This window comes from Zootermopsis nevadensis, unplaced genomic scaffold (assembly GCF_977971745.1).
Source record: "Zootermopsis nevadensis isolate Lab colony 2312 unplaced genomic scaffold, Znev_1.0 Znev_ptg000002l, whole genome shotgun sequence".
NCBI lineage: Eukaryota > Metazoa > Arthropoda > Insecta > Blattodea > Termopsidae > Zootermopsis > Zootermopsis nevadensis.
This window is the reverse complement of record NW_028259134.1, coordinates 19572798-19600311: the sequence shown is the minus strand read 5'-3', so window position 1 is coordinate 19600311 and position 27514 is coordinate 19572798. Positions and strand designations below refer to the sequence as shown.

General features: G+C 36.9%; 2 protein-coding genes across 8 annotated transcripts; one reads left to right on the top strand and one right to left on the bottom strand.

The window, feature by feature from the left end:
- Window positions 1-68: 68 nt before the first annotated feature.
- On the bottom strand, window positions 69-21158 carry KFase (kynurenine formamidase). Of its 7 annotated transcripts, none has more exons than XM_087353139.1 (12): window positions 21058-21158; window positions 17131-17318; window positions 16847-17010; window positions 9964-10099; window positions 7244-7352; window positions 5665-5769; window positions 4446-4580; window positions 3807-3885; window positions 2296-2481; window positions 1924-2056; window positions 1246-1558; window positions 69-500 (listed from the first exon to the last, which is right to left on the bottom strand). In XM_087353139.1, exons 4-11 carry the CDS (start codon window positions 9991-9993, stop codon window positions 1427-1429), a joined length of 909 nt encoding a protein of 302 aa, XP_087209265.1. In that variant the 5' UTR covers window positions 9994-10099; window positions 16847-17010; window positions 17131-17318; window positions 21058-21158; the 3' UTR covers window positions 69-500; window positions 1246-1426. The 7 variants fall into 7 exon arrangements, with proteins under 7 accessions (XP_087209265.1, XP_087209283.1, XP_087209255.1 ...); XM_087353157.1 differs by lacking the exon at window positions 9964-10099 and adding an exon at window positions 7937-7961 and having other exon boundaries at window positions 7244-7337; XM_087353129.1 differs by lacking the exon at window positions 9964-10099 and having other exon boundaries at window positions 7244-7961.
- On the top strand, window positions 18277-26430 carry LOC110838992 (uncharacterized). The gene is made up of 6 exons (XM_022082719.2): window positions 18277-18545; window positions 19722-19862; window positions 20703-22078; window positions 23054-23123; window positions 24306-24464; window positions 25032-26430. Exons 1-6 carry the CDS (start codon window positions 18426-18428, stop codon window positions 26352-26354), a joined length of 3189 nt encoding a protein of 1062 aa, XP_021938411.2. The 5' UTR covers window positions 18277-18425; the 3' UTR covers window positions 26355-26430.
- Window positions 26431-27514: the final 1084 nt, after the last annotated feature.

Genomic DNA, 27514 nt, shown 5'->3' with positions numbered 1-27514 from the left:
CCATTAGTCCAGTGTGAAGAGTGAAGCAAGAAACGATAAATATCGTGTTAGAGTAAAAGATAGGCAAATATGTAGAACAAAAAACAATTTTTATTTCCTCCAAAATATCACATTGGACCATAAGTGGTGGAAGCAACTATGTGAGTAAATACAGTAGTAGCTTAAAGTTACTTTAGCTCAGAGCTCAACTAATCCACATGAGATTAAAAATGGCAAAACTGCAAAAGTCAAAATATATGAGGCAAGCACACATGACAAGAATAAATTACAAGCCTGTCATGCAGTACCAAACAACAACCAAATAGTGGCAATGATCACTTAATGTCAATAAAAATGAAAACTGTTACAATGTTAACATCACTGGTATATTATGGACTATTATCACTTTAACATTATTTGATCCATATAACATTGTTTAAAAAAATTGTAATATCACCTTGACTTGTCTGAGATTTTAGTATATCATGATGGTTAAAATGTCAGTTGTGGTCTTCTGAGTTCTGAAAACCACAATCACCAACATGAATTGTTTGAATTATGCGCTTTTCGGATGTGGAGGAACTAATTCCAGCAATGCAGTATTATACCAAAAACTATAATACAAATATTAAGAACTTTTATTATTTTAATGTATATTTTGTTACTAAACCTATATCTACACTCATTTCCTTAACAATTTGATATTATTTTCCTCATTAAAGTGCATTATAATTCACATCTGTTAAGAGTTTTTCATAACAAGGTATTGGGGTGGCAGAATGAATCTCAGCTAATTACTTTTTATGGAAATATCAGATCAGTTAACATCATATTACTTAGCAAATATTTTCCAGGGAAGCAACCACATTAGCTAATCAATGCCAGTAAAACATTATTATTTTAAATCATTAGTGTATACAATATTTTCTGGCATAGGGCAGCAGCTATATCATTACTGGGCAAGGCTATTGAAGAATGACTTCTCTAAAGGCTGGTTACCAGATACTCACGGACGGTAATCACATTCTAATTTAACTGGCCGTGATACTGCAATGAGGAAGGCAACACATCCCTAATATTTTTAATATCATTACGCTAGTATACCCCAAGCTGACAATAAAAGTTCAATTAGATCTCAATCATACAGCAGAGAATGAACACAAGCCAAGAGATACTTGACAATCACAAGGCACTATTTAGGTAACAAACTCACAACTTCCTCAATGCACGTTATCAATATCAAATTTTTATTTGTATAATCATTACCTGCAAGTCAGATATACTGACATGACTGAGAGCACAGTTGACTTGTACTCATAAAGTATGTGACATGCCTGGCTGCACCATGCTCTTGTCCTCTATTCCAACTGATGTATGACACAGGGTTCCACTGCTGTAAGCACTGCCCAGTAAGACACTTGTTATACCATGGCTACAGTGACCCTGATCATCCTGTCATAAGTACTCCTATTATCTTGGTCAAGATAAAATCTTTTTGCTGGAGATTTTCCACAATGTCAAAATGATCCACACCAGCCACAGTCATGTATTCCACCTGCTGACTGTGTTGTCTGAGTTTCTGTAAGACAGGCAACATCAACTGCTGAAGCCAGTTTCTCTAATACTCATAAGGCAGTGGATATAGACAGACAGTATATATGTACAATTGATATTAAGCAGTGATGTACCTGCCTTATATTTGACAGGCACCTGGTTCATATATCGCTATCTCAGTATCTCAATGTCAATTCCTGACCCAGATCGAGGCCACAATGGAAAATAGTAAATAATTTCTTGTTTTCTGAAGCTAAAGTATATGAAAGGGTCAGATAAAATATTATCCATGGTTTCTCCCAGTCCCTCCAGGCAAGTATCAGGTTGCAGGTCATGACTGTGACCTGTTAAACCACCCACAATTATCATATACCATACCGTTCGTCTCACCTCGGCAAACTCATAGCTCTGTCGCTGGAACTCTGGAGAGTCATGGTCACCCACAGCAACCAGGATCCTCAGTTTTGTCACAGCTGGAGAGGTAATGTCAAGTAGCAGGGGACTGAGTGACCTGGCTTCCTGACTGAAGACAAACAGTACTGTTTGATCTACTACAATCTTGAATTCAAATAGCTAACAACAAACTCCAGTATAATATTATCTTCCCACTTCCATCTCAGATCTTCTAACTGGCCATTTTTCAATAGCTTTGCTGCACATTACAGTGACCTTTCAGTACATTCAGCGCTGCAGGGAACTAGACTTGGAAAATGGTCAGTTTCACAATACCAACTAATGTCTTCACAATGACACAATACTCACCTGGACAGTTTGAGGGAATTATTGATATATGTGCTGACAAGTGGTGTTAAGTCATACACCCCACTGATTAGCACAAAGCCTTTAAGAAGCCTGAATACACTGTCATCCAACTGGTCTAACCACTTGGAAAACAGAAGCATAGCTACCAACTGTGCCCCTGCAGAGTGACCACAAAACCAAAGAGATCTGTCAAACACAAAAGCAGACTTATATAAAATATCATTGTTTATCTGGTCATTTAAGAATTCTGCTATATTTAACTACTTGCAAGCAGCAGTACTAGAAATTGAATAATTATCTTTTTTAACAATGTTTTGTCATGTGAATAATTAGAGGGTTAAACAGCTTTACTAGGAAGATGAATTAGGAAATGATTATGGCCTCTTTTAATGTAAGAAGCAGCACTTGTCTTAAGGGACTTATGGAAACCACCAGGCAGGATAATCAGTGTCAGAGTGGAGTTGCAGATTCAGGACTTCCAGAATATGAAACAACACTTCAATAAAATTAAATTATGAGAAGGTTAAATCAGTTAAAAAGAAAAGTTTCATTCTACAAAAACATGTATGTTCTTGTCTTGGTAAATATATTAAATTGTAAATTTAGCTGTGGTTTTGTATGGATGTGAAGTTTGTTTCCTCACACAAGGGGGATGACCAAACTTAAGTTTTCTTCAGACAGAATTTAGAGATACCAAGATGACTCAGACTTTTGAGGATACTTTGACAAGTCAATATCACAGGCAGAAATCAAGGTCACACTAATATTTAAGCAAGTCCAAGACAACTAAATTAATTGGAGAACAGTTATAAATAAAATGATATTTTCTCAGCTTGTGAAGAAATTCCATACATTTTATGGAATCCAAAGATTCATTACCATATCATAAGAGCCTACCACTGGACCCAGTCAAGCCACTTGAATCCAAACCACTCTCACAAGCTATTTCCATAAGATCCATCTTACTTTTTCCTCCCATCTATGCCAAAGTCTCCCAAGTGATCTCTTCCCTTTAGGCATTTTGATCATGCATGTTGCATGTCTTACAGTCCATGAATGTAATCTTGAGACTTGCAAGGAATGCGAGAAGTCCATAGTGTTAAAGGCAGATGCTATCGTTCCTCCTTTATCCCACTTCCTCACCCCACAAGTCTCAAGATTACAGTTGTGGACTGTACTGATGTCATCCTCCTTGATTTGATCACCCTAATAATGCTGATGAAGAGTAAGGTAGGGCAACACTTATCAAAATAATATTTAAAATCTAGCTCCAACCTCCAAAAACTACATCACATTTTTATTATCAGTAACAATCAGTTAAAAACAATCTCGGAACTAAATACATGACGATGAAGCATGGAAACATTGTCACATGAAGGCATGAGCTGAAAATATCCAGAATTAACACTAACTGTTTGATTAAAACCACTGGCATGAAAGAGACTGCACTATGCATGTGACCAAGAGGGAATACTAGCAAGCCTAAAATGTGCTGGCAACCGTAATAATACCTTGTTCCAAATTTGGCAGCCATATTGAGAATGTATTCTGCTGCTTCTTTGATTTCTTCTACAATCTCACTCAACTTCACTAGAACAGAGAAACAGAATGATTGTTAGATTCTTCGGTTTACAAACATTCACAACACTGAGTGAGCCATCTTTTCATAAATCCTGTTTAACTATGCAATGTAAAAAAGTTATTTTGAGAAAACTGGGTTTTTAGAAATTTCATTGCAAGTTATTAACCAATTTTAACTTTGGAACAAACTGGACAATACTGTACATCACATACCCCCCCCCCCTTTTTATATTCACTACAATATCATACTTTATTTGGTTTCCTAAGATTTCTGTAAGATTTCCCAGCCAACATTTTGCAAGCATTTATTGTTTTGACCATACATGCTACATGTTCCATCCATCTTATTCTTCCTGCTTTAATAACTGTAACAAGACTAGAAAGGTGTAATCCACAGTGGCATAAACACTGTGCAAAGAATGTATAATTCTAGAAAATAATATCACTGGGACTTTCTTTATTTTTTCCTTCATATCCTTCATGTAAACTGCATGTGATGCTAATCTTATCCATGGTGTTTTAAATGCTTTAACAAATTCTAGAACATGAACTTCAATTGAGAGAGTGACCTCTTGGTGCAAGGTCATATCCCAAAATGATGACTCTGATCCCAGACTGGTACTGAGGTACCACACAGTATGCTGATATGTCGCGGCTTAGTTCTTGCCAATAGCCGCCATGTATGTATACCAATATGGGGGCATCTGCAGAGAAGAGAGACAATGAAAAGTTTCGGAACAACAAAAACCACAGAAATATTGTTAATGACTGAAGAACAGAGAAATTTGTGTACAATGCACATGGCAGTAAATTACAAAGTAAAGTAAAGCTGTCCCACTATACGCCATGTAGGCGCTTGGGGGGAGTGGAGGTATAGCTCCTACTCATTCTTGACCTCGGCACTAGATAGGGGTGAGTGGACAGCATCACAAAGATTAAATAAATTAAAAGGCTGAGGCACAATTCTGTTTAATAAGTTGTGCACATAACTCATGGACAGGAGGAAACAGTTCAACATTTAATAGCACTGCAATGAATATCACTCCTGCTTCTTCATGTTCACAAGTGTCTGGTTTGAATATCACCTATGATGATAGAGGTTTCTCACAGATTACTCAGTTTCTCAAAGTATATGCTGGAAGAGCGCTTTAAAATAGTCACTACAACACTGTAAAATAGTTGACTAAACAAACAATGATATATATCAACTGAAAGGATAAACAGATTCAAATATGAGAGGTTGATTTATGAACAGTGAGCCAGAAGGGTTAAATAAAATAGCAGTCATTGTTATTTACTGTGTACTAAGAAAGTTATATGAACAATAAGGCACCTAACAGTCGAGAGCTCCTCCTACATATTTACAAAAGGATTAAACTAAAATAAAATAAAACATCTGTTAATTTGTTTTCCTTCTATGTTATGAAAGAGATCATGACATGTATTTTGTTATTCCAAAAGAATGCCAATTAACCATTTCAAAGAATCCAGCATACTGTAACAGATTTCATAGGAAGCTAGTACTGTCATTCTGTAATGGCAATGACCCCTTGTCATTTATCTGCATCATATTTACTGCTAGCTTTTACATCTTCCCCATCTGTACATGAGGACATTCCATGTTTAAATCAATGCTAGAAATTAGTATTAATAGTTAAGAACTGTAAATCACAATGACTTAGACTTGCAAAGACAAATGAATGACAGAAGTCTGGGAACAACTGCAAGGAAAACAAACATATTCAATTCACTGACAGCAGAAAACTTGTCTTGCTTTGTTGTAATTACCATGTGGCAGTGACTTCCCTCCAAACAGATCCAGAATTTGTCCTTCCTTTGGCCCATACTTCACACCACATTCAACTGGTACTTCCTTCCTTGCAGCATCACTGGCTTAAGATGAAAAACATCAGATTCAAACAAGATGGCAAGACTGGGGGTCTTAGATTATTTAATGATATTCTATTAAATACACTTAGAATACCACAAAGCAAATCTGCTCAGAAAGATCACAGGTAGGACATGACAGAATAAAGATGTCCACTCAAAATGTTAACCAGAAAGGATTACTGAATGAGAAGGATGACAACATTTAGGAGACTTAGATTATGCTGAAGAATCTTGAAGAAATATGTTGTGAGAATGTTGACTGGTTTAAGATGCGGTCTGATGGATTATGATGACACAAAACTTTATCAGAAACCACAAACTGCTCATAAAGACGTTGCATCATGGAATTAGTGATGTACAGAGCACCTAAAATGATATTTAAATCTTGCAGAATGTCCACAAAAAAGTACCCATATTTCACAGTTATAACTGAAGGACAAATCCTAACAATTAGTGATGGGTTACAGCTAAACTATGCCACCATTGTGTTCATACAGCTCCAGAATCCACCTAATCCCTGGGGTTATAACAGCTCCTTCCCCATGCGTAAAATAATTTGATTATGAAGTTATCATTCACTAACATCTAGTGCTACAGTTAAAAGTGTGGACAGCTTTTTTTTTAGGTTCCATAAACAGTATTACTGAGTGATGCTCAAGACTGTAACTTTACCTTATTACCAGTCCTGCCATATTTGCAATTATTATAATATTATTACCCTATAATAAAACAAATAATAATTTAAATTAAATTATTTGGTTATTCCGTCAAATCACAATGTATTTAAAATAAGATAATTAAAATAATTAAAATATAATTCTGTGTTCCATATCGAATAATCGATTTACAATTGGAACAGTTACAACATGTTTCGGTTTTATTAAACCATCATCAGGTGTAAAATTATATTAAATTTTAAACTCAATTACAATTTTTTACAATTTTTCGTACTGTAGTTTTTTGGAGATCGTGTCCAGATATTTTCATATAATGGATCAACTTTATTGTTTGAAGTGATGCTTTTGATGTTTACATCGGTCAGAGATGAAATAGTAGACAACACAGTTGTGTCTGGAGGTGATCCAGAAGTATTACCGTATCCGATCAAGGTTTATTACTGAATTACTATTTTAAATACATTGTGATTTGACGGAATAACCAAATAATTCTATTTTAATTTAATAAATCACAATATGACGCAACTACACTATTTTATGAATAATAATTTAATTTTCTCCTTCATTATTATATAAACATTAAAATATAAGTTTCATAAAATGCCCTGCACTAACACCATTAGAAAAACAAAATAAAATCAGCAATTTATATCTGAAATTTCCATTCCAGAATCAAACCGCATTTTAAGCATGTATGTCTCCTAAATATTTACAGCAACTTGCAAAAAATTACTCCAAACGCATTAGATGCACTAAACAACTTGGCTAGTCCAAGACCTGTATTAAGTACAGCTAAGAACCTGCAGTGATGAGTTGTATGTGATTTGCTATCACAGCTGCAGGGTCCTGGAATCGCTGTGACCAGAAGCTGGGTGAATACTGAAGAGTCAGTTCCTTGAAAACACAAAACTGGAATGATAGCCACAACAAAACATAATAATTCAAATGAGGGCAACAAGAAGAAAAAACATACATATAAGACTGCCATCTTAGATCCTTTTCAACTTAGAGGATTGTCTCAAGCGGCTTAGTTCGTAGGCGGGAAAAAAGAAAAAAGAAAAAAAGAAAAAAGAAAGAAAAAAACTGTAAAAATGATAATATTTTGGTTTCTTGTGACCAGAACCACCTAACATCTGCTGGGAGTATGTACATACAACACAACAGAAAAATTACTTTCAATTGTGTTCAATAAAACATCCAAACCTAAGGATGAAGTATGTCCTCCGGTAATTGTACAATTGGAACACCAAGGAGATCACTAAATAATATTAACATAAATATCAGAGAGAATGTTCGAGTATGCAATCGTGTGTGTGAAACCATCTTGAGATGGTGTCTGATGGCGGGACAGAACTTTAAAGTCGTTACTATACTGTGTAAGTGAAGCTTAATTTCAAACAAAGAAGGATGGAAAAAAACTACATGATGAGGAACTTCAAAATTTATACTTATCACCACTAGTTATTAGAGCAATGGAATAAAAGACAACTCACCTCTGTATCCATAACTGTTTCTCCACTACAGGATCAGCATGAAATAATAAATCGCGGTTTAAAGCCGGCGCAGCAGTCAACCTACGGGCCGAACTAACTTAACCGATGGAACAAAGGACCCCACATTCGCAAAAAGGTAAAACGTGTCTCCCTTAGGATATGGCAGTCTGTAGGGTCACTTACTTTACAAGTTTTGCTTATCTTTTACGGATAGAAACGACAGTTAGCACTAAAACCCAAGGTCGTTACGAACCCATACAAATTACAGTCAACTCAAATCAAATGGAAGGTACCAAACCGTCTATAACAACGGTGATACCACTTAGCACATGAGCGACTGTAAAGGTCGGCTCGAAAATGCCGCATTGCAGTCTCAGCCACGACACACTGAAACATATATCAGGTTTCACACCCGGAAAACCACTTCAAGCAAACTTCACGGTCTAATGCGTTTGTAAGTATTACAAGAACGTCTGCCGTCAACAGAACTAAGTTGTTTGCCGATAACAAATGTGACTAACTGAACGTCATATTTGGCGATTTCTTGGACTGAATTATAAAGTTTTCATCCCTGCCAGTTGGTAACAGGTTAATTGATGCATCTACGGTAAATCAACATTATATACTGCTGTAAAACGTGAATGTATTTGACACCTTTTGAATGACGAACAATCGAAATTACAACACACAAAATATGGGTTAGATTAAAAAAAATCAATACACAGAGCCTTAACCAGAGTCAAGGTCACATTAACTAAACATTCGTGTTGGACACCAATATAAATAAAACAACACACTAATTCAATTCGACTTCAAATTATTCAGTGTTTAATTTTTCGAAATAAATTTTAACGGACGGTATTCTGCATCAGCTGAACATGGCGACCCGCGCACGAATTTTCGAAATAGACAATGGATAGTCGGAAATTGATGAAATTCTGTATGAACGTCGTGCCACAGGTAAGAAATAGAAATTCATACTCTTTCGTGTCGCAAAAAGTGTAATTAATTCACACGAAGGCATCAAAGTCGCGAGGTGGAAGAAACGCGTAATCGGTCACCATCACCAATATCCGACTATATCAACAGAGCAGTTATGCACTCGATATATTTTAAATTAAATTTTGGCATGTGTATTAATAATATTTAAGCGTACGCAGACCACAAAATACAATTCAACAACCACAATTGCGTAAAAACATGCATAAGTGACGTGAGCCAATTGTGTTGCGAGGTCCACAAGTAGGTAACCAATGTAAAATCTTTGAAGTATAAAGCCATGGTACTGACTCAAACACAAGATTGTTCCATAATTTAAGAAAATTGAAATATTTCAGTGTTTAATTTCCTGCAATCGATAATAGAACTCATACGAAGCCTTAACATAGACAATCTGCATCACGCCACTGCGCATCAACTTCTGCGCAGATGCCCCATTAACCTAACCTAACCTAACCCAACTCAACCCAACAGGTGTATTCTGCGTCAGCTGAACAAGACGACCTGCGCACGAATTTTCGAAATAGACAATGGATGGACGAAAATTGCTGAAATTCTGTATGGACGTCGTGCCACATGTAAGTAATAAAAAATCATTCTCTTTCGTGTCGCAAAACTTGTAATTAATTCACACGAAGGCATCAAAGTCGCGAGGTGGAACAAACTCGAAATCGGCCAGGATCACCAACAACCATCTTTATCAACAAGGAATTATGTACAAAGAAATTTGTTTATATTTTTTGACTGGTGCCTATACGTGCACAGATAAGTCATAAGACTAACAAATGCACAAAATGAGTACGGAAAGATATTTATGGCGAACAAACAGATAGTGGCTACTGTTATCTAAGCGCGTTGTAGCACCAAACGTAAGAATTCGCGGACAGAATTCATCATACGTAAAGAAAGGTGTTACAATTGAATTCAAACACACTGAAGTGACGGAAATTAAGAAAAACTCCAATTAAATATGCAATATGAATTGCAAAGATCAAGAACGTTTTCGAAAATTATGTAATTGTACGTACCCATTGAATGTAGAGTACACATGGCAGCATGTGTAAAAAGACTTTCCGAATCAGACTGCTGATGGCGTGCTGTTAGAGTCAGGTAAATCAATAACCCTTCTTCGTAGCGATTGGCCGACAGCAGAGCTCACGAACTCTAACGGAGGGAACATTAAACCTAATATTACGTGGTCCGATTCCATTGGACATCAGCTTTCAAATACGTGAGCTCGATGTCAACCCCGGAAGTAAAAGCCAGTCGTTATTGATTCTTTCGAGAGGCAGTGCAGTCTCCGTGATTCAATGTTTGCCTTGGAATTTAGCTAAGAGTTATTCACCTTCTTAAGTTCAAGATTTCGGAAGTCGGTACTCAAATAAATATGTTCGTCGGGATAATTAGCAATATTTATATCCTGCGATACATATTACACTATTGTGTGCTTCGTACAGTGAAGACGAGAGGACGTTCTCCTTTCAGTGAGGTATGCAAGATGGAGACGAGTGGAACATTACAATTACGGTCTGATGTACGTGTACGTGTGAATTGCCGAGATGTGTCCTTAATCTCCGTGAAATAACTTCCGACAATGCTTGTGTGCACAAGACAGGCGTGTGTTAATTATGGTGATAGCCAAATAAATTCCAGATGTACCAGATTTACACAGGTTGGACGTGTCTAAATGTAACGTGAGTGTGTGCATATGTATACATATATATTTCCGACAAGCCGAATCTTTGTAATATCTCGATATATTTTAGAATAAAATTTAGACATCTGTATAACTATTTCTTAAGCGTATGCAAAACACAATCCAATTCAACAACTACAATTGCGTAAAAACATGCATAAGTGACGTGAGTCAATTGTGTTGCGAGGTCCGCAAGTAGAAACCAATGTAAAATCTTTGATGTATAAAGCCATGGCTCTGACTCAGACACAAGATTGTTCTATAATTTAAGAAAATTGAAATATTTGAGTGTTTAATTTTCCGCAATCGACAATAGACCTCATACGATGCCTTATCATAGACAATTTGCATTACGTCACTGCGCATCACCTTCTACGCAGATGCCCCATTAACCTAACCTAACACAACTCAACCCAACAGGGGTATTCTGCGTCAGATGAACATAGCGACCCGCTAACGAATTTTCGAAATAGACAATGGATGGACGGAAATTGCTGAAATTCTGTATGGACGTCGTGCCACATGTAAGTAATAAAAATTCATACTCTTTCGTGTCGCAAAACGTGTAATTAATTCACACGAAGGCATCAAAGTCGCGAGGTGGAAGAAACGCGTAATCGGTCACCATCACCAATATCCGACTATATCAACGAGCAGTTATGCACTCGATATATTTTAAATTAAATTTTAGCATGTGTATTAATAGTATTTAAGCGTAAGAAGACCACAAAATACAATTCAACAACCACAATTATGTAAAAACAAGCATAAGTGACGTGAGCCAATTGTGTTGCGAGGTCCACAAGTAGGTAACCAATGTAAAATCTTTGAAGTATAAAGCCATGGTACTGACTCAAACACAAGATTGTTCCATAATTTAAGAAAATTGAAATATTTCAGTGTTTAATTTCCCGCAATCGATAATAGAACTCATACGAGGCCTTAACATCGACAATCTGCATCACGTCACTGCGCATCAACTTCTGCGCAGATGCCCCATTAACCTAACCTAACCTAACCCAACTCAACCCAACAGGTGTATTCTGCGTCAGCTGAACAAGACGACCTGCGCACGAATTTTCGAAATAGACAATGGATGGACGGAAATTGCTGAAATTCTGTATGGACGTCGTGCCACATGTAAGTAATAAAAATTCATACTCTTTCGTGTCGCAAAACTTGTAATTAATTCACACGAAGACATCAAAGTCGCGAGGTGGAAGAAACGCGTAATCGGTCACCATCACCAATATCCGACTATATCAACGAGCAGTTATGCACTCGATATATTTTAAATTAAATTTTAGCATGTGTATTAATAATATTTAAGCGTAAGAAGACCACAAAATACAATTCAACAACCACATGTACGTAAAAACAAGCATAAGTGACGTGAGCCAATTGTGTTGCGAGGTCCACAAGTAGGTAACCAATGTAAAATCTTTGAAGTATAAAGCCATGGTACTGACTCAAACACAAGATTGTTCCATAATTTAAGAAAATTGAAATATTTCAGTGTTTAATTTCCCGCAATCGATAATGGAACTCATACGAGGCCTTAACATAGACAATCTGCATCACGCCACTGCGCATCAACTTCTGCGCAGATGCCCCATTAACCTAACCTAACACAACCCAACTCAACCCAACAGGTGTATTCTGCGTCAGCTGAACAAGACGACCTGCGCACAAATTTTCGAAATAGACAATGGATGGACGGAAATAGCTGAAATTCTATATGGACGTCGTGCCACATGTAAGTAATAAAAATTCATACTCTTTCGTGTCGCAAAACTTGTAATTAATTCACACGAAGGCATCAAAGTCGCGAGGTGGAAGAAACGCGTAATCGGTCACCATCACCAATATCCGACTATATCAACGAGCAGTTATGCACTCGATAAATTTTAAATTAAATTTTAGCATGTGTATTAATAACATTTAAGCGTAAGAAGACCACAAAATACAATTCAACAACCACAATTACGTAAAAACAAGCATAAGTGACGTGAGCCATTTGTGTTGCGAGGTCCACAAGTAGGTAACCAATGTAAAATCTTTGAAGTATAAAGCCATGGTACTGACTCAAACACAATATTGTTCCAGAATTTAAGAAAATTTAAATATTTCAGTGTTTAATTTCCCGCAATCGATAATAGAACTCATACGAGGCCTTAACATAGACAATCTGCATCACGCCACTGCGCATCAACTTCTGCGCAGATGCCCCATTAACCTAACCTAACCTAACCCAACTCAACCCAACAGGTGTATTCTGCGTCAGCTGAACAAGACGACCTGCGCACAAATTTTCGAAACAGACAATGGATGCACGGAAATAGCTGAAATTCTGTATGGACGTCATGCCACATGTAAGTAATAAAAATTCATACTCTTTCGTGTCGCAAAACTTGTAATTAATTCACACGAAGGCATCAAAGTCGCGAGGTGGAAGAAACGCGTAATCGGTCACCATCACCAATATCCGACTATATCAACGAGCAGTTATGCACTCGATATATTTTAAATTAAATTTTGGCATGTGTATTAATAATATTTAAGCGTAAGAAGACCACAAAATACAATTCAACAACCACAATTACGTAAAAACAAGCATAAGTGACGTGAGCCAATTGTGTTGCGAGGTCCACAAGTAGGTAACCAATGTAAAATCTTTGAAGTATAAAGCCAGGGTACTGACTCAAACACAAGATTGTTCCATAATTTAAGAAAATTGAAATATTTCAGTGTTTAATTTCCCGCAATCGATAATAGAACTCATACGAGGCCTTAACATAGACAATCTGCATCACGCCGCTGCGCATCAACTTCTGCGCAGATGCCCCATTAACCTAACCTAACCTAACCCAACTCAACCCAACAGGTGTATTCTGCGTCAGCTGAACAAGACGACCTGCGCACAAATTTTCGAAATAGACAATGGATGGACGGAAATAGCTGAAATTCTATATGGACGTCGTGCCACATGTAAGTAATAAAAATTCATACTCTTTCGTGTCGCAAAACTTGTAATTAATTCACACGAAGGCATCAAAGTCGCGAGGTGGAAGAAACGCGTAATCGGTCACCATCACCAATATCCGACTATATCAACGAGCAGTTATGCACTCGATAAATTTTAAATTAAATTTTGGCATGTGTATTAATAATATTTAAGCGTAAGAAGACCACAAAATACAATTCAACAACCACAATTACGTAAAAACAAGCATAAGTGACGTGAGCCAATTGTGTTGCGAGGTCCACAAGTAGGTAACCAATGTAAAATCTTTGAAGTATAAAGCCATGGTACTGACTCAAACACAAGATTGTTCCAGAATTTAAGAAAATTTAAATATTTCAGTGTTTAATTTCCCGCAATCGATAATAGAACTCATACGAGGCCTTAACATAGACAATCTGCATCACGCCACTGCGCATCAACTTCTGCGCAGATGCCCCATTAACCTAACCTAACCTAACCTAACCCAACTCAACCCAACAGGTGTATTCTGCGTCAGCTGAACAAGACGACCTGCGCACGAATTTTCGAAATAGACAATGGATGCACGGAAATATCTGAAATTCTGTATGGACGTCGTGCCACATGTAAGTAATAAAAATTCATACTCTTTCGTGTCGCAAAACTTGTAATTAATTCACACGAAGGCATCAAAGTCGCGAGGTGGAAGAAACGCGTAATCGGTCACCATCACCAATATCCGACTATATCAACAAGCAGTTATGCACTCGATATATTTTAAATTAAATTTTGGCATGTGTATTAATAATATTTAATCGTAAGCAGACCACAAAATACAATTCAACAACCACAATTACGTAAAAACATGCATAAGCGCATAAACTTCTGCGCAGATGCCCATTAACCTAACCTAACCCAACTCAACCCAACACGTGTATTCTGCGTCAGCTGAACAAGACGACCTGCGCACGAATTTTCGAAATAGACAATGGATGGACGGAAATTGCTGAAATTCCGTATGGACGTCGTGCCACATATAAGTAATAAAAATTCATACTCTTTCGTGTCGTAAAACTTGTAATTAATTCACACGAAGGCATCAAATTCGCGAGATGGAACAAATGCGAAATCGGCCACGCTCACCAACATCCATATTTATCAACAAGGAATTATGCACAAAGACGTTTGTTTATATTTTGTGAGTGGTGCCTATACGTGCACAGATACGTCAAAATGCACAAAATGAGTGCAGAAAGATTTTTACGGCGAAGATGCAGAGTGACGTGAGTGTATGCATATGTATACACATAACATTCTGACAAGCCGGATGTTTGTAATATCTCGATACGCATGTAATAAAATCATACCAACACGTCAAAGTCGCGAGCTGAAGCACTCGAAATCGGCCACGGCCACTTCATAATAAATATTATGGACATATATATGCTCATATTTCGTAGAAAATGACATGTGTCCAATTACATCAAAATTCATATAAACTGAAGGAGGGAAAACACTTTAATCGAGAAACTGCGATAGTGAAAACATCTATTATCATAGTAGCGGCTATTCGCGCATAGAATACATGATACTTTGATCTAGAAGTCACGACATAACACTTACGACGTATGATTCGTGCGATATTAATATTGGTCGATGAACGAGTTTCACGAATGTAGACTGTCGTTCAATATTGATTTCGTCGTGGAGCAGTGGGATGTTTTTTCATTGATGTAATCAAAATGGAGACCACAAAAATGTTACACTTACTAACTTATGTCTATCTGTGATTCGTAAATACGTGTCGTTAAGACGCCGGAGTAATAATTTTCGATATATGTGTGCCGATTAATACGTACTTTTGTGTGAGTAACACCTAAATAGCTTCCAGATTTATTGGTGTGCAGCATCTGGACGTGTGTGTACTTGACTTGTACAAATAAGTAATTATTTTGAAATGGTAAGTGAGATCACTGTAATATCTCCATGATGTTGAAAATGAAATCCCATCAAGGATTTTAATAATTTTTGTCTATGTGACGATAACATATTTAATTATACAAGACAACAGTGGACAAACATGTGATGTGAAATGTGACATGTTACATTAAGATTTCTTTAGTAACCAACTATCTAAAATCCTTATAACAAATACCTATGGAAGTGACGCAGAGAATAAATTATTCTGTATAATATGATCCGCTCAAATATTGTAGTTTAATTTTCGTCAAAAAAAATCACACCGTGACGTGACATGGACAGGGTCCAAGTCACGGATTCGGCCACTACCACTTCACTGTAAGGAAGTTATGAGCGCACACATATGTCTGTATTTCGTAAGTAGTTCCAACATGTGTGGAAATACATCACAGAGCGACTAAATTAACAGAGTCAAAGCAGTATTTTTATTGCAAAACGTGTGATAGCGATCATAATTATCAAAGTAGTTGCAGCTTTATACACGATGATCCGTGTGTAGAATACATCACACATAAATGGAGATGTTGCGACTGAATAGAAATAGTATATTTAATTGAATGATTTCATTCCCTTTAACAATTTAATACTCTATATGTATCGATTCAATAAAAAATTGTTTAAATTTATTTGCCACACATTACGCATAGAACACGGCTGGATTGGTACCAAGATATTTCATACAACGTGTAGAGATGGCGCACGGGTACAACTACATATGTCAAGAATACAGCTACATAACTATTTAAGGATATACACTTTACCCATTGACCTACTCTACTGTATGAAGTGCTAAATAAAATGTACAACGTATGATTTCTGTGACCCTTATATTAGTCCGTGAATGCGATCAACGCCGAGAGCCGTAAGAGAAGATTGGTCAGTATTGATTTTGTCATGGTGCTTTGTTCTGTTCGTAAATGAATGGTTGCAACTGAATTATGATTGTATTTATAAGATATAATGAATCTTTAGGAGTAACAACAGATCTTTTGTCAGAGAGAAAGGTACAGTCAAGAAAAGAACCTTTAACCAATAAACCAAAAATTCTTCTCCTCTGGGCTGTTCTGCCATGCAGTTTGGTAAATGTCTGGAGATGTTTCAGTTATGGTTGGTGTTTCCATCATCAGAGTAATGAGTAATGATGGATGTAGCAAACACCTATGAAATGTCAATAAACCTCTATCAGATTTGGCAATACAACCCAGAAGAGTATGTCATTGTAACCTGAACTCAACTAATAAAGCACACTCACCCTGTGCTGCCTCAGCCAGTTCCTGTGCCAAAAGACTGGTAACAGCCTGCCAGGTGCTACTTTTCTTGAGTCGACAAATCCACGTAACTGGAAGAATTGTGATGTGACATCACTCCTAGGTCCTCTTGCAACTTATGACTCAGTATCCTCTGCAGAAGCTCCACCTAAAACAATTTTTTTGTTTCATGTTGAGAAAATCTAGCCAATCCATAATGTTAATTATATGTATGTGGCAGTGAATATATTAATAAACACAGCTACAAAAGCAAACTTAGTTCACTCACGCTCTATGCTGCCATGATGATATCTGAGTTAGAATCCTGTATCTTTGCTCCCAGTCAATGTGACAAAAGCTGTATAAAAGCCATATAGTTCAAAAGATCTGAAGTTGCATGGTGGTCAGATTGCATCGCAGTCTGCAGCTCTTTCTTGTTGAATGGCTCAACAATTTTTGTTTACAGCTAGTCCACACCTGACAACAATCACCAAGAAGAGTAACATGATAAATACTGAAATATATTAACTATTACCATCAAAGTGAATTATACCAAATAAGAAAATTTTAATGTTTTGTTAGTACCTATAGTTAAATTTCCCAAGAATGAGTCATGAGTTATGAGTTAATAGGCACTGTACCAAATTCATTAATTTTAAAACTATTCAAATCATACATAGCATCAACCTAAATTGAAATATTTTTATTATAATTCACCCATTTTCACAATGGTCCAAGTGACCACTGGGCAGACCAAGGAGATGGGAGGATAACATCAAGATGGATTTTAGGAGGTGGACTGTGAGAATGACTAATGGATGGCATTGGCTCAGGATCATGGCCGGTGGCGGGCTTTGCTGATATCAGTGTTAAACCTGCGGGTTCTGCTACAAGGGAGTTAGTTCTTCCTGTATCACATGTAGGTTACGCTCTAGATTACAATACTTATTGACAGTTAACATAAAATTAAAAGACCATAACAGCACAGAATCCCTCAGTAAACATAATACATGTGATTTTCTCCTGAAGGGTTAAAATAATACCAAACCGCTCTATTAATATCCCATACATCTGTCTGTCATCGTAATTATGATGTCTTGGGCAGCTAGTTGCTAATTACAGTCATGCGGCACGGAACACACTTCATATGCGATCTGACATGAGAAGCACCATGGATATGATCGCGGCACAGCAACGAAATTACGAAAAACTTACAGTTGCTTTGTGATTGGTTCAGTACATTACCTGTCTTGTCAACCGCAGACTTCTTACATCTCTTGTGAAAAGTAAAATATTAGAAATTCTTGGGCGATTATATATTGCTGGCCCTATACAAGCACGGTCAGGGAGTTTTGGTTAATGAACCATCTTCATGCGATCTAGTCAGTTATCAGTAGTTCTTGTGAATCATGCAAAGATGTCCCCACATATGCAGTCAGCTTGACCCATATAAACAAAGACAAAGTGTTCGTGTAAATGTGTATCTCTCGCATGTGGGAAAAAAAACGATGGTAAATAAGAAACCTGATACAGTATTACGTTGTATGGATTTCTTTCAGTCCGTAAATCCAACGCAGAGATAGAATGTTTAATATAACCAAACTATGTCGATTGTGTTTACTGAAAGAAGGTACAATGTCCGCAATATTTGATGAGAAAAACTTTACAACAGCTGATCGAATCATGGTGTGCGTCTCGATTGAGGTTAGCTTCCTATGAGTAACGTTCTGTCTGCCCAGTAGTTCATATTATTTCGCAACAGTTGTGGTTGTTGCACCAGTAACATTGCCATTGTTTCCGATTCAAAATTCGTGTACACTGCTTAGGCTGATAAAATAACCTTGAATTAATGCTGCTGTTACACCAACTATATCTTGCACAAAGCAAACAAGGGATAGCAAAATATTAAAATGATCATTCACATAAAAGTGGGATAGATTTTGACCACATGATTTCTTCCCTTTAGATTTTCTGACAAATTTTATATGCATTTCTTATCCACACCAATGTTGTTGTCCCCTGCATACATACTAGTTCTAAGGTTGCACAACACAAAGTGACGTTGTGATGCCATGTAGTCATATAGATAGTTACCAACATTTGGGTAAACCCACTGCTTCCTCCTTGAGAGCTGAAGTTGTGTAATATGATTGGAAAGGGACATGAATCAAACCAAGATGGTCACATAGTGTTCCACTTGCAAACAATGGAAGGGTATCAAACACTTGGAAAATTCACTAATGGAAGTGGTGTTGGAAGTGATATTTATGTTGAGTGAATCATAGTATGGTGACATATATGTGGGAGACCACAGTATATATGGGAGGACAATATTAAAATTAATCTTAAAACATACAATTTGAAGATATGTACTAATTCATGGTCAAGTAATAGGCATTTGTGAACATGGTAAATAACCTTTGAGTCCCATTTTAAATGGGATTATCTTGGCTAGGTGAGTAACTATTAACTTCTCAAGATAGAGTGGTGGTGCTATTCTGTGTAACAATACTGTGACCTACCTCAAGTAACACTTTAAATAACAAAGCTAGCGGGCAGTTACACATATTTGCAAGTACATCTATAAGCATGAATAACTGACTTTAGGATCAGCTGCATTTTTAGAAACAGGGGATCTATTTGAAAATACATCATCATGATCTCTGGTACTTGACATTCCTATCAGTTTTCACTGTAGTTAGTGAACGTCAAATTTATCATGACAGCACAATTTATGAGTGTTTCTTGCTCTGGAAACCAACTCAAGGAAATATCCTGTCAAAAAAGCTTTGGATTATTTAGCTTGCTCTGCATATTGTACTCTTAAACCTTGACTTCCAGTACATCATCATTTCCAAACCACAATATCAAACATTTCAGGTGTCTGCAGGAGATGGCCTACCACAACAAATATGCCACAAATGCCTCCACCAAGTGAATAAATGGTATAAATTCAGAGAACTGTGCAAGAATGCTGATGTGTTTCTGCGTCAGTATATCAGCAAATTAGAACAGAATCAAGTAAGATACAGTAAAGTTTACATCAGTATCTTCCCTTGTATTAGTTTCACTAGCTCAAAGTAAAAACCCATTTAGTTTTATTGGGCCCTTCTGTCTATCCAGCCACAAGTAACAATGCAAAATAAATGGGACCAATATTGATTCATTTCAGTATGAAGAGCCAGTGTATCATATATATCCTATTTGCTTGTATCACATTAATTCTGTCTTCTTCCTAGTGCAACCATCTCTCACTCACACTCGAGGTTAGTTTAGTTATCATATTTGGAAGTACAACCATTTTTCCTATAATGTGATAGTTGCATTCCTAGAAAACACTTATTGGAATTAAGGGGTTAGGAACTAAGAGTTTGGATTAACCATCACAAATATAATTTCTCTACAGTAGTCATATTTTTAATTAAAATGCATTACATTTTAATAATAAGTTTTCATACCTGGTTTATGGTTTAATTCTCTGAATTTCCTTATTTGCCTTATTAATTATCACATTACATCCAACATGCGCCCAAGTTACGGAAACAGCTTCCTATTACAAATTAATCACATTATAGCCAATTTGCAAAATGAAATGATAGTACTCAGTTTGAGTTACAGTGCTTACCCTGACAGAGGATTTTCACCACTTTCCTCATATATTTCACACAGAACCTGAGACAGTTTATAGAAACAGGCCACAACAGTTTCTCCATCATCCCTCTTACTTCACTGTGTATATACATTCTCACAACTTATTTGACATATTCAATTGAAACAGTCATTAAATAACCTACAGTTCAGTCTGTTGTCTGCATACTGCATGTAATATCTTTATTTGGAAGCATACATTTCAGTTTGCAGTTTCAGAGCACCACAGCACAGACAAACTTGATTTCAAATCCAACCCCTGACATGCTGCTGCTACCCCTGTCTGCTAATCTGTTGTTTGGAGTTAGAAGCAACCCAGAAGGAGTCAAGGAGGAGCCCAAACACAATGAAGACAGCAGCAAAAGTTACAACAACAAACACAGCAGTCTCCAATGTCAAGAAAACCAAAGCACTGAACATCATTTTGGGACATTACCTGAAGCATTCTTAGAAAGTGGTGGTCCCCTACAAGCAAGGGAATCTTTATTCTGCAGTAGCAATAGACAAGAGAAAGATACAGTTAGTACTGTTGATGAGAGTGTGCATCAGATTCTAAGTGTTGACTTACCTAGTTACAAATGTTGTAAAGGCAGACATCCATGTGTAGTGTTTAATCCAGAGGAGAAACAGAAAACCCATGTTTCAGGGACTGGTACTGAAAACATTTTGCTGCAAACAGAAACAGATTCTTCAGACAATAACTGCAATGGAGACATGGTAACAAAGTATCAAGTAACACACACTCACATTCCAGACAATAAAATGGATGAGAATAATACTCCAACTATATCACAGAATGCCAAATGTAACCTCAGTGACTATGTCAATTCTTCAAACAGATATTATAAATGCCATAAATGTGGAAATACTTACGCAATGGACATCAACCTCTTATTCCACATATGCCATTCCATGAATTCCAAATGTTATATATGCAACATATGTGGAAATGAGTTTGCATTAATGAAGACAATAAGGTCCCATGCTGCTTACCACACTGGGAAATATCAGTGTAATTTTTGTGGAAATTATTTCTCAGCAGAGATACATCGGGATGTGCACATGCGTAAACACACGGGTGAGAAACCCCACATTTGTAACCTCTGCGGAAAGACATTCATGTATAGCAATAGTTTGGCATATCACCTGAACATTCACAAGGGACAGAATTCTTTTGTATGCGACATCTGTGGGCATCGTTCCTTCTCGAAGGGGAATTTTGAACGTCACAAAGCCTCGCATACAAAAATCAAACCACACATGTGTGAAATATGTGGAAAGGCTTTTACAGTTAATGTAGACCTCAAGAGACACCGTTTAACACATAGTAATGATAAGAATTTTATATGTGATATTTGTGATAAAAGATTCAAGACAGCTGCCATCCTAACAAATCACCAGCGGCTTCATACTGGTGAACGGCCATACAGTTGTGATGTTTGTGGGAAGAGATTTGCTAGGAATGATGGGCTAAAAGAGCACAGGTTAACACACACTGGGGAGAAGCGTCACTCTTGCACACGATGTGGAAAACAGTTCACCTGGTCCAAAGGACTCAGAAAGCATAAGTGTGATCCTGTCTGTTTTTAGTATTGAACCGTCTAACTGTAAAGCTGTGCAAGAATTTCCAGACAATTTTTTTTTTGTGTGTGTACTATTATTACACTGAGATAATCTGTGTCGTGAAGAAAATATGTCTACATGTTGGTAAATGATAGCTGTAATTTATTAAGCCACATGATTTTTATATTTCTATGCAACATTGCATTTGAATGGGACATTTATGCTTCTGTAGTACATGTCTTAATTTCCCAGTGTTTTTTGTGTGCTGTGATTGTAGAGAAGATAATTTTTATACATGGTGTTAATAACCTGAGTTAACTCAGGATAATAATCATTGCAACTATACAAAGAATACTTTGCACAGTATGATTAAATGTTTTTCATCGATATACATCAATTGTTTCATTTTTGTGCGTATATTTCAAATGTGAAATAAGTAAATATACCTTTTTACATTATATTTTCAGAAAAATTTCGCCCTTGGTGGACTAGTGGTTAGCGTGCTCACCACTGGACCCAAGGTTTGCGGGTTCAATCCCAGCTGAGATCGATGGATTTTTAAGGGTGATAAAAATCTGTAGCACAACTTCCTTCGGAGGGGAAGTAAAGCCGGCGGTCCCATGTCATAGATTTACTGCATGTAAAATAACCTTACGAGCATGATACATGTTTCGTGAGCAAAATTTAGTTGGCATTTCTCACCCAAGTCTCCTGATTAACTGCTAGATGGCTCTGGCAAATTAGGCTTGAGTAGAAATTGTGCTGTCAGTGGGCTGGTCACCGACTACTCATAAATGCACACTTCAAGACCAAGAAATCTCCGAAAAAGGAGGTGACAAAAACCCACAATCGGGTTGTAGAGCCAAGAAACAAACACATTTTCAGAAAAATGTAATCAAGTAAGAGTTTCAATGTAGTGGTGGCATTTCTGTTTGGAAATATGAAGGAACCCCTGTGCCAAAGCACTATTAAGTAATATTTGCTATGTACTGATTTGCAAGTGAACTGAGAACAGCTATATCAACTGTCAGCAGTGATTTTCATATTCACAAGCTGAATGAATGCCTTACGGTTGGTTGACTGGCCTTGGTTTGCAAAGACCAGAATAGTGTAGAGGTACTGAAAAAATAAACTTACCCACTAAGTTTCACTGGGCTACAACAGCTGTCACATGGAAACTTACTTATAGCACAAAAATTATAACCACTACACAGTGAACCCACTAGTACCTCAAATGAGAGGAATGACACTGGGTATCTTTCCTGGAATGGCCAAAACTACATAATGATAATGACACTCTGATATGTGCTGAAGATTATACCAAATAACTGAAGAGGTTGGTGTAGTTACAATTTTTTAGACTTTTACTCATAAGAGAGATGATTCAAACTGTGGATAGGTTGTCAGCTATCCAGATCAAGATTTTTCATGGATTTCCCCACACTCATCTATATTCAAATAAGATTTAAGAAACACAACATTTACCACGAGCAGCAATAACAACAGATATGTTGGTTTTACTTTGAACTTTCTGAGCAAAACTGTGATAATGGACACAACAAAGACAAAATCATAATGACAAAAGACAACCTGCTTCAACCCTCATCTTCTTCAAAATATTTCATGCGGGATAAACCCATCTGTATTTCTGCTGGTAAACTGTGTAACTACTACGTCCGCAATTTTGGATAAGAATGCAGTTGTTGGTCATGGCTTATTTCAATATTATTCCTGGGCATGATGACAACCTTGTCCAAAGTTTGAATCATATATTTCTGAATTTATCATAGGCCACTATTTTGCTATATCTATAATATGAAAGGGCTGTGAAATGGAAAAAATATTCTGTTATATACATATACATTGGACCGGTGGTGTGCTTTGGTTAATTCAGTGATGAACCTTCGGGTTCCCTAAGCCATCTAGTTAGTTCTATATATACATAAAATTAAACTTTGAATATTCTTCCCATTTGATTCTATTTTCGTATGTAATAACTATGAATTAAAGATAACTATTAATGTTGTAGACGTTTAACTTAACCTTAACGGAGAACGATCAACTTACCTGAATTACAACGCCATTATAATCGTTTGCAACGAATATCTGGTATGTACGTCGATTTTTTGCGGTTTACACAGATCACAGGTTTTTAAATATAGAATGACCAATTCTGCACTACGTGTTTGAAGAGTCATCTGTGGCCAGTGGTTATAGCATGTTTAAATTACAAGTATTTGTATAATGTAATTAATATCAACAATGAATGCTGCTGGAAAGGAAACTGTATTTCACACCAATAAAGTATGTCGGCTATGCTTGTCGCGTAAACGTGCAATGTTATCAATTTTTTATGAAGATGGAACATCACTTCCGATCGCGTCTAGAATTTTTAAATATATCGGAATTGAGGTTAGTTTTAACAGATGTTGCACACTGTGAACCTTATTGACAGCCTTGCTGAATGAACTTAGATTTCGTCTTTAACAATAAATACTTAAACTGTAATTAAGTCCGCCCGTGGTCGGCTGTGATAATTTTGATGGGAGTCATGCCTTGAAAATCAACAGAATTTATAAAATCCACCAAATTCTTTGATTATTTGTAAAAGAGCAATTTGCAAATTTCTGTCCTCTGGGTTGTTGTGCCTTGTAGTTTCAGAAGTCCATGCTGCCTCAATCATCTGGCCAATAATGGAGGCACCATGGACCTCTGAAATGTTGATGGACATCTACCAGACTACACTGCAACAACCTGGAAGACAACAATCTTCAGACTCTCCACCGTGAAAACCTCAAATCCTACAAAGCGATTCGCTTTGTGTATGTTTTACTTCCCTTTTCCTAGCACATTTTCATATTCAGCTGGTGAAATATTAGTTTATAGTTAGTTGTTAGATATATTTAACAATCATTGCCTTAAACAATTATGAACTGTATCATTTTCAAATTCACCATTTGTGCCCAATATCTTTTACAGGTCACTACCAATGATGGTTTCCCAACAGTGATTTGTAATAAATGTTGTAATCGCATTGATGCATGGCATAAATTCAAAGAACAGTGCAAACACTGTGATGATGTTTTACGTAACTGCAGTGCAAGAAATATTGGTACAGGTGGTTCTTCACAAGAAGTGTTAATAGAACAGTCAGTAAAATATGAAAGAGATTTAGAAACAAACAAATGTGATGATTTACCTACAATGAATGCCTCTTTGCTGCAGCAAGCAGAAGGGAGTCCTTTAAAGACAGAATCTCCATTCTATAACATAGCCTCACACACACACAGGAATGCTAAAGAAGACTGCAGAGCTACAAGTGATGATACTGCATGTTTATTGGGTAAAAGTGATGTCCTGGAAAATTCAGCAAACCAATACAATCATTCTGACATAGACAGTGGAAAATTGAAAATGAATTTGGATGACATAGGAAGTGATGATGATAAATCTCCCAGTAGTAAAATACAAGAAAATGACACTTTTGGAAATGTAAGAAAGCCAAACAAAAGTCAAAGCAAAGTTGAGGAGACTTCAGACTGTAATACCTATGGCTGTTCTAAGTGTGGCAAAGCATTCAGGTACACCAGTAACTTCACATTTCACATGTGTAACCTCACACCTGAGAAGCGTTTTGTGTGTAACTTGTGTGGAAAGGATTATTCAACAGCAGGTGCTGTGAAAACACATCTTCACATCCACAAGGGGAAACACAAGTGCCCCACATGTGACAAGTCGTTCCCCTCCAAGTTCCAGGTAGAGGTACATATGCGCATACACACTGGGGAAAAACCCTATGTCTGTGAGTATTGCGGGAAGAGATTTGCTTATGACAAAGGCCTTGCTCTGCACATGAGTATACACACAGGCGTTAAGCCTTATAAATGTGACGAATGCAGCTACTCCACTACATCAAGAAGTTACATAAAGAATCACAAATCTGTGCACAGGACTGAAAAGCCATTTGTGTGTGAGATTTGTGGACAGGGTTACACACTACTTCCCAGTCTGATGAACCATCAACTAAATCACAATGATCAAAAGACTTATACATGTGAAGTGTGTAACAAAGCATTTAACACCAGTCGAAAACTTGCAAGTCATAAAATAATGCACAGTGGTGTGCGGCCACACCACTGTGAGGATTGTGGCAAACGATTTGCACGCAAAGAAGGCCTTAAAGAACACAAAGTAATTCATACAGGTGAAAAAAAATTTGTATGTCTGATATGTAAGAAACACTTTGCATGGCGGAAGATTTTAAGAACACACAAATGTGCTGGTGCCTCAGGTTGTAGCTAGTAGATCATTTGTAGTGATGTTTCCCATGTATTCCACAGCTTACAAATACAGAAATGACTCTGTCCTTTGCACATTTTTTGGGTCTGTTCTTACTGAATATACCTTGTACATAAATTAACTCCATGGTATAAGGCCTTCCTTCAGCAGGGAATATATGGTCGATAAATTCCATATTATGGATAACAACTTTCAATACCATGATCACAAAAGCTCTAAAAATCACACATTTATCCATTTCACACTGAACCTCATGTAACTTATTGCCCATTGCAGTGGTTTATCATAGCTGTATTGGGTATGTAGGCAATCAACACAACCCCAAATCTTCCGTTTCCTTCCGCTGATAAAGAAAACTTGGGCCAGCTATATTTGTTTTCACTTTCTTTACACCATACCCATGTGCATTCAAATACTTTTTTTATGTCTGTATTACAGCCCTCAATTTATAGATATTTGTTGTGAGTATTGGACCTGCAGGTTCTGCCACCAGGGAGTTAGTTACTTACTTGAAAATAAATAAATTTCCTTTCCATTAAAATAAAGAGAAACCTGACAAAAACCAAACATACTGAAATGTTGAGATGAATATCTGCAAACAAGGTTGAAAGAATTTGGCTTTCAGGCCTTACTGCTGTTTGATAAATACAGCAGTGAGGTTTAAAATGGAGTTCACAATACAGCTTTGCTTGAACATGATAAATGAAACTGATGATAAAGATTAGAAGACCCAACATAACCACGCCGAGTATACTTTTCTCTAGGGGCATATCAACTGTTGAATAAATGTCCTAAAAGAAGTCTCAAAAAAGTTTATAAGCGTTACTCTATTTTTATGAATATTACCATTCCACAACTGCAAGTAACTAAGAGCACAATTTCAATTTTATATATGTATATGATCTCCATTTTGGAAACAATACATGAAGAAAGACTCTCGGGTTACAAGCTGCATTAGGTGGCTGAATGGTGAATAAACCATATCTTCTGCCAACGTTTCGAGAACTATCTCTGCTCTCATCCTAGAAAGAGCAGAAGATATGGTTTATTCACCATTCAGCCACCTGATGTGGCTTGTAACCGAGAGACTTTCATCAACTTCAGTCGCTGTGAAAGCCTCACTTTATACAATACATTACACGCATAAAATATAGCTAACATAA

Coding starts and splice junctions, on each gene's coding strand:
- KFase (XM_087353129.1), bottom strand. CDS start 7,418: ATGTATGTTTTTTCTTCTTGTTGCCCTCATTTGAATTATTATGTTTTG. Junction 4,581..5,664: donor AGGGAAGTCACTGCCACATG/GTAATTACAACA, acceptor TCTTCTCTGCAG/ATGCCCCCATATTGGTATAC. Junction 3,886..4,445: donor ATATGACCTTGCACCAAGAG/GTCACTCTCTCA, acceptor TCTCTGTTCTAG/TGAAGTTGAGTGAGATTGTA.
- LOC110838992 (XM_022082719.2), top strand. CDS start 18,426: ATGTTTAATATAACCAAACTATGTCGATTGTGTTTACTGAAAGAAGGT. Junction 18,546..19,721: donor TGGTGTGCGTCTCGATTGAG/GTTAGCTTCCTA, acceptor CAAACATTTCAG/GTGTCTGCAGGAGATGGCCT. Junction 19,863..20,702: donor GCAAATTAGAACAGAATCAA/GTAAGATACAGT, acceptor TTCAGTTTGCAG/TTTCAGAGCACCACAGCACA.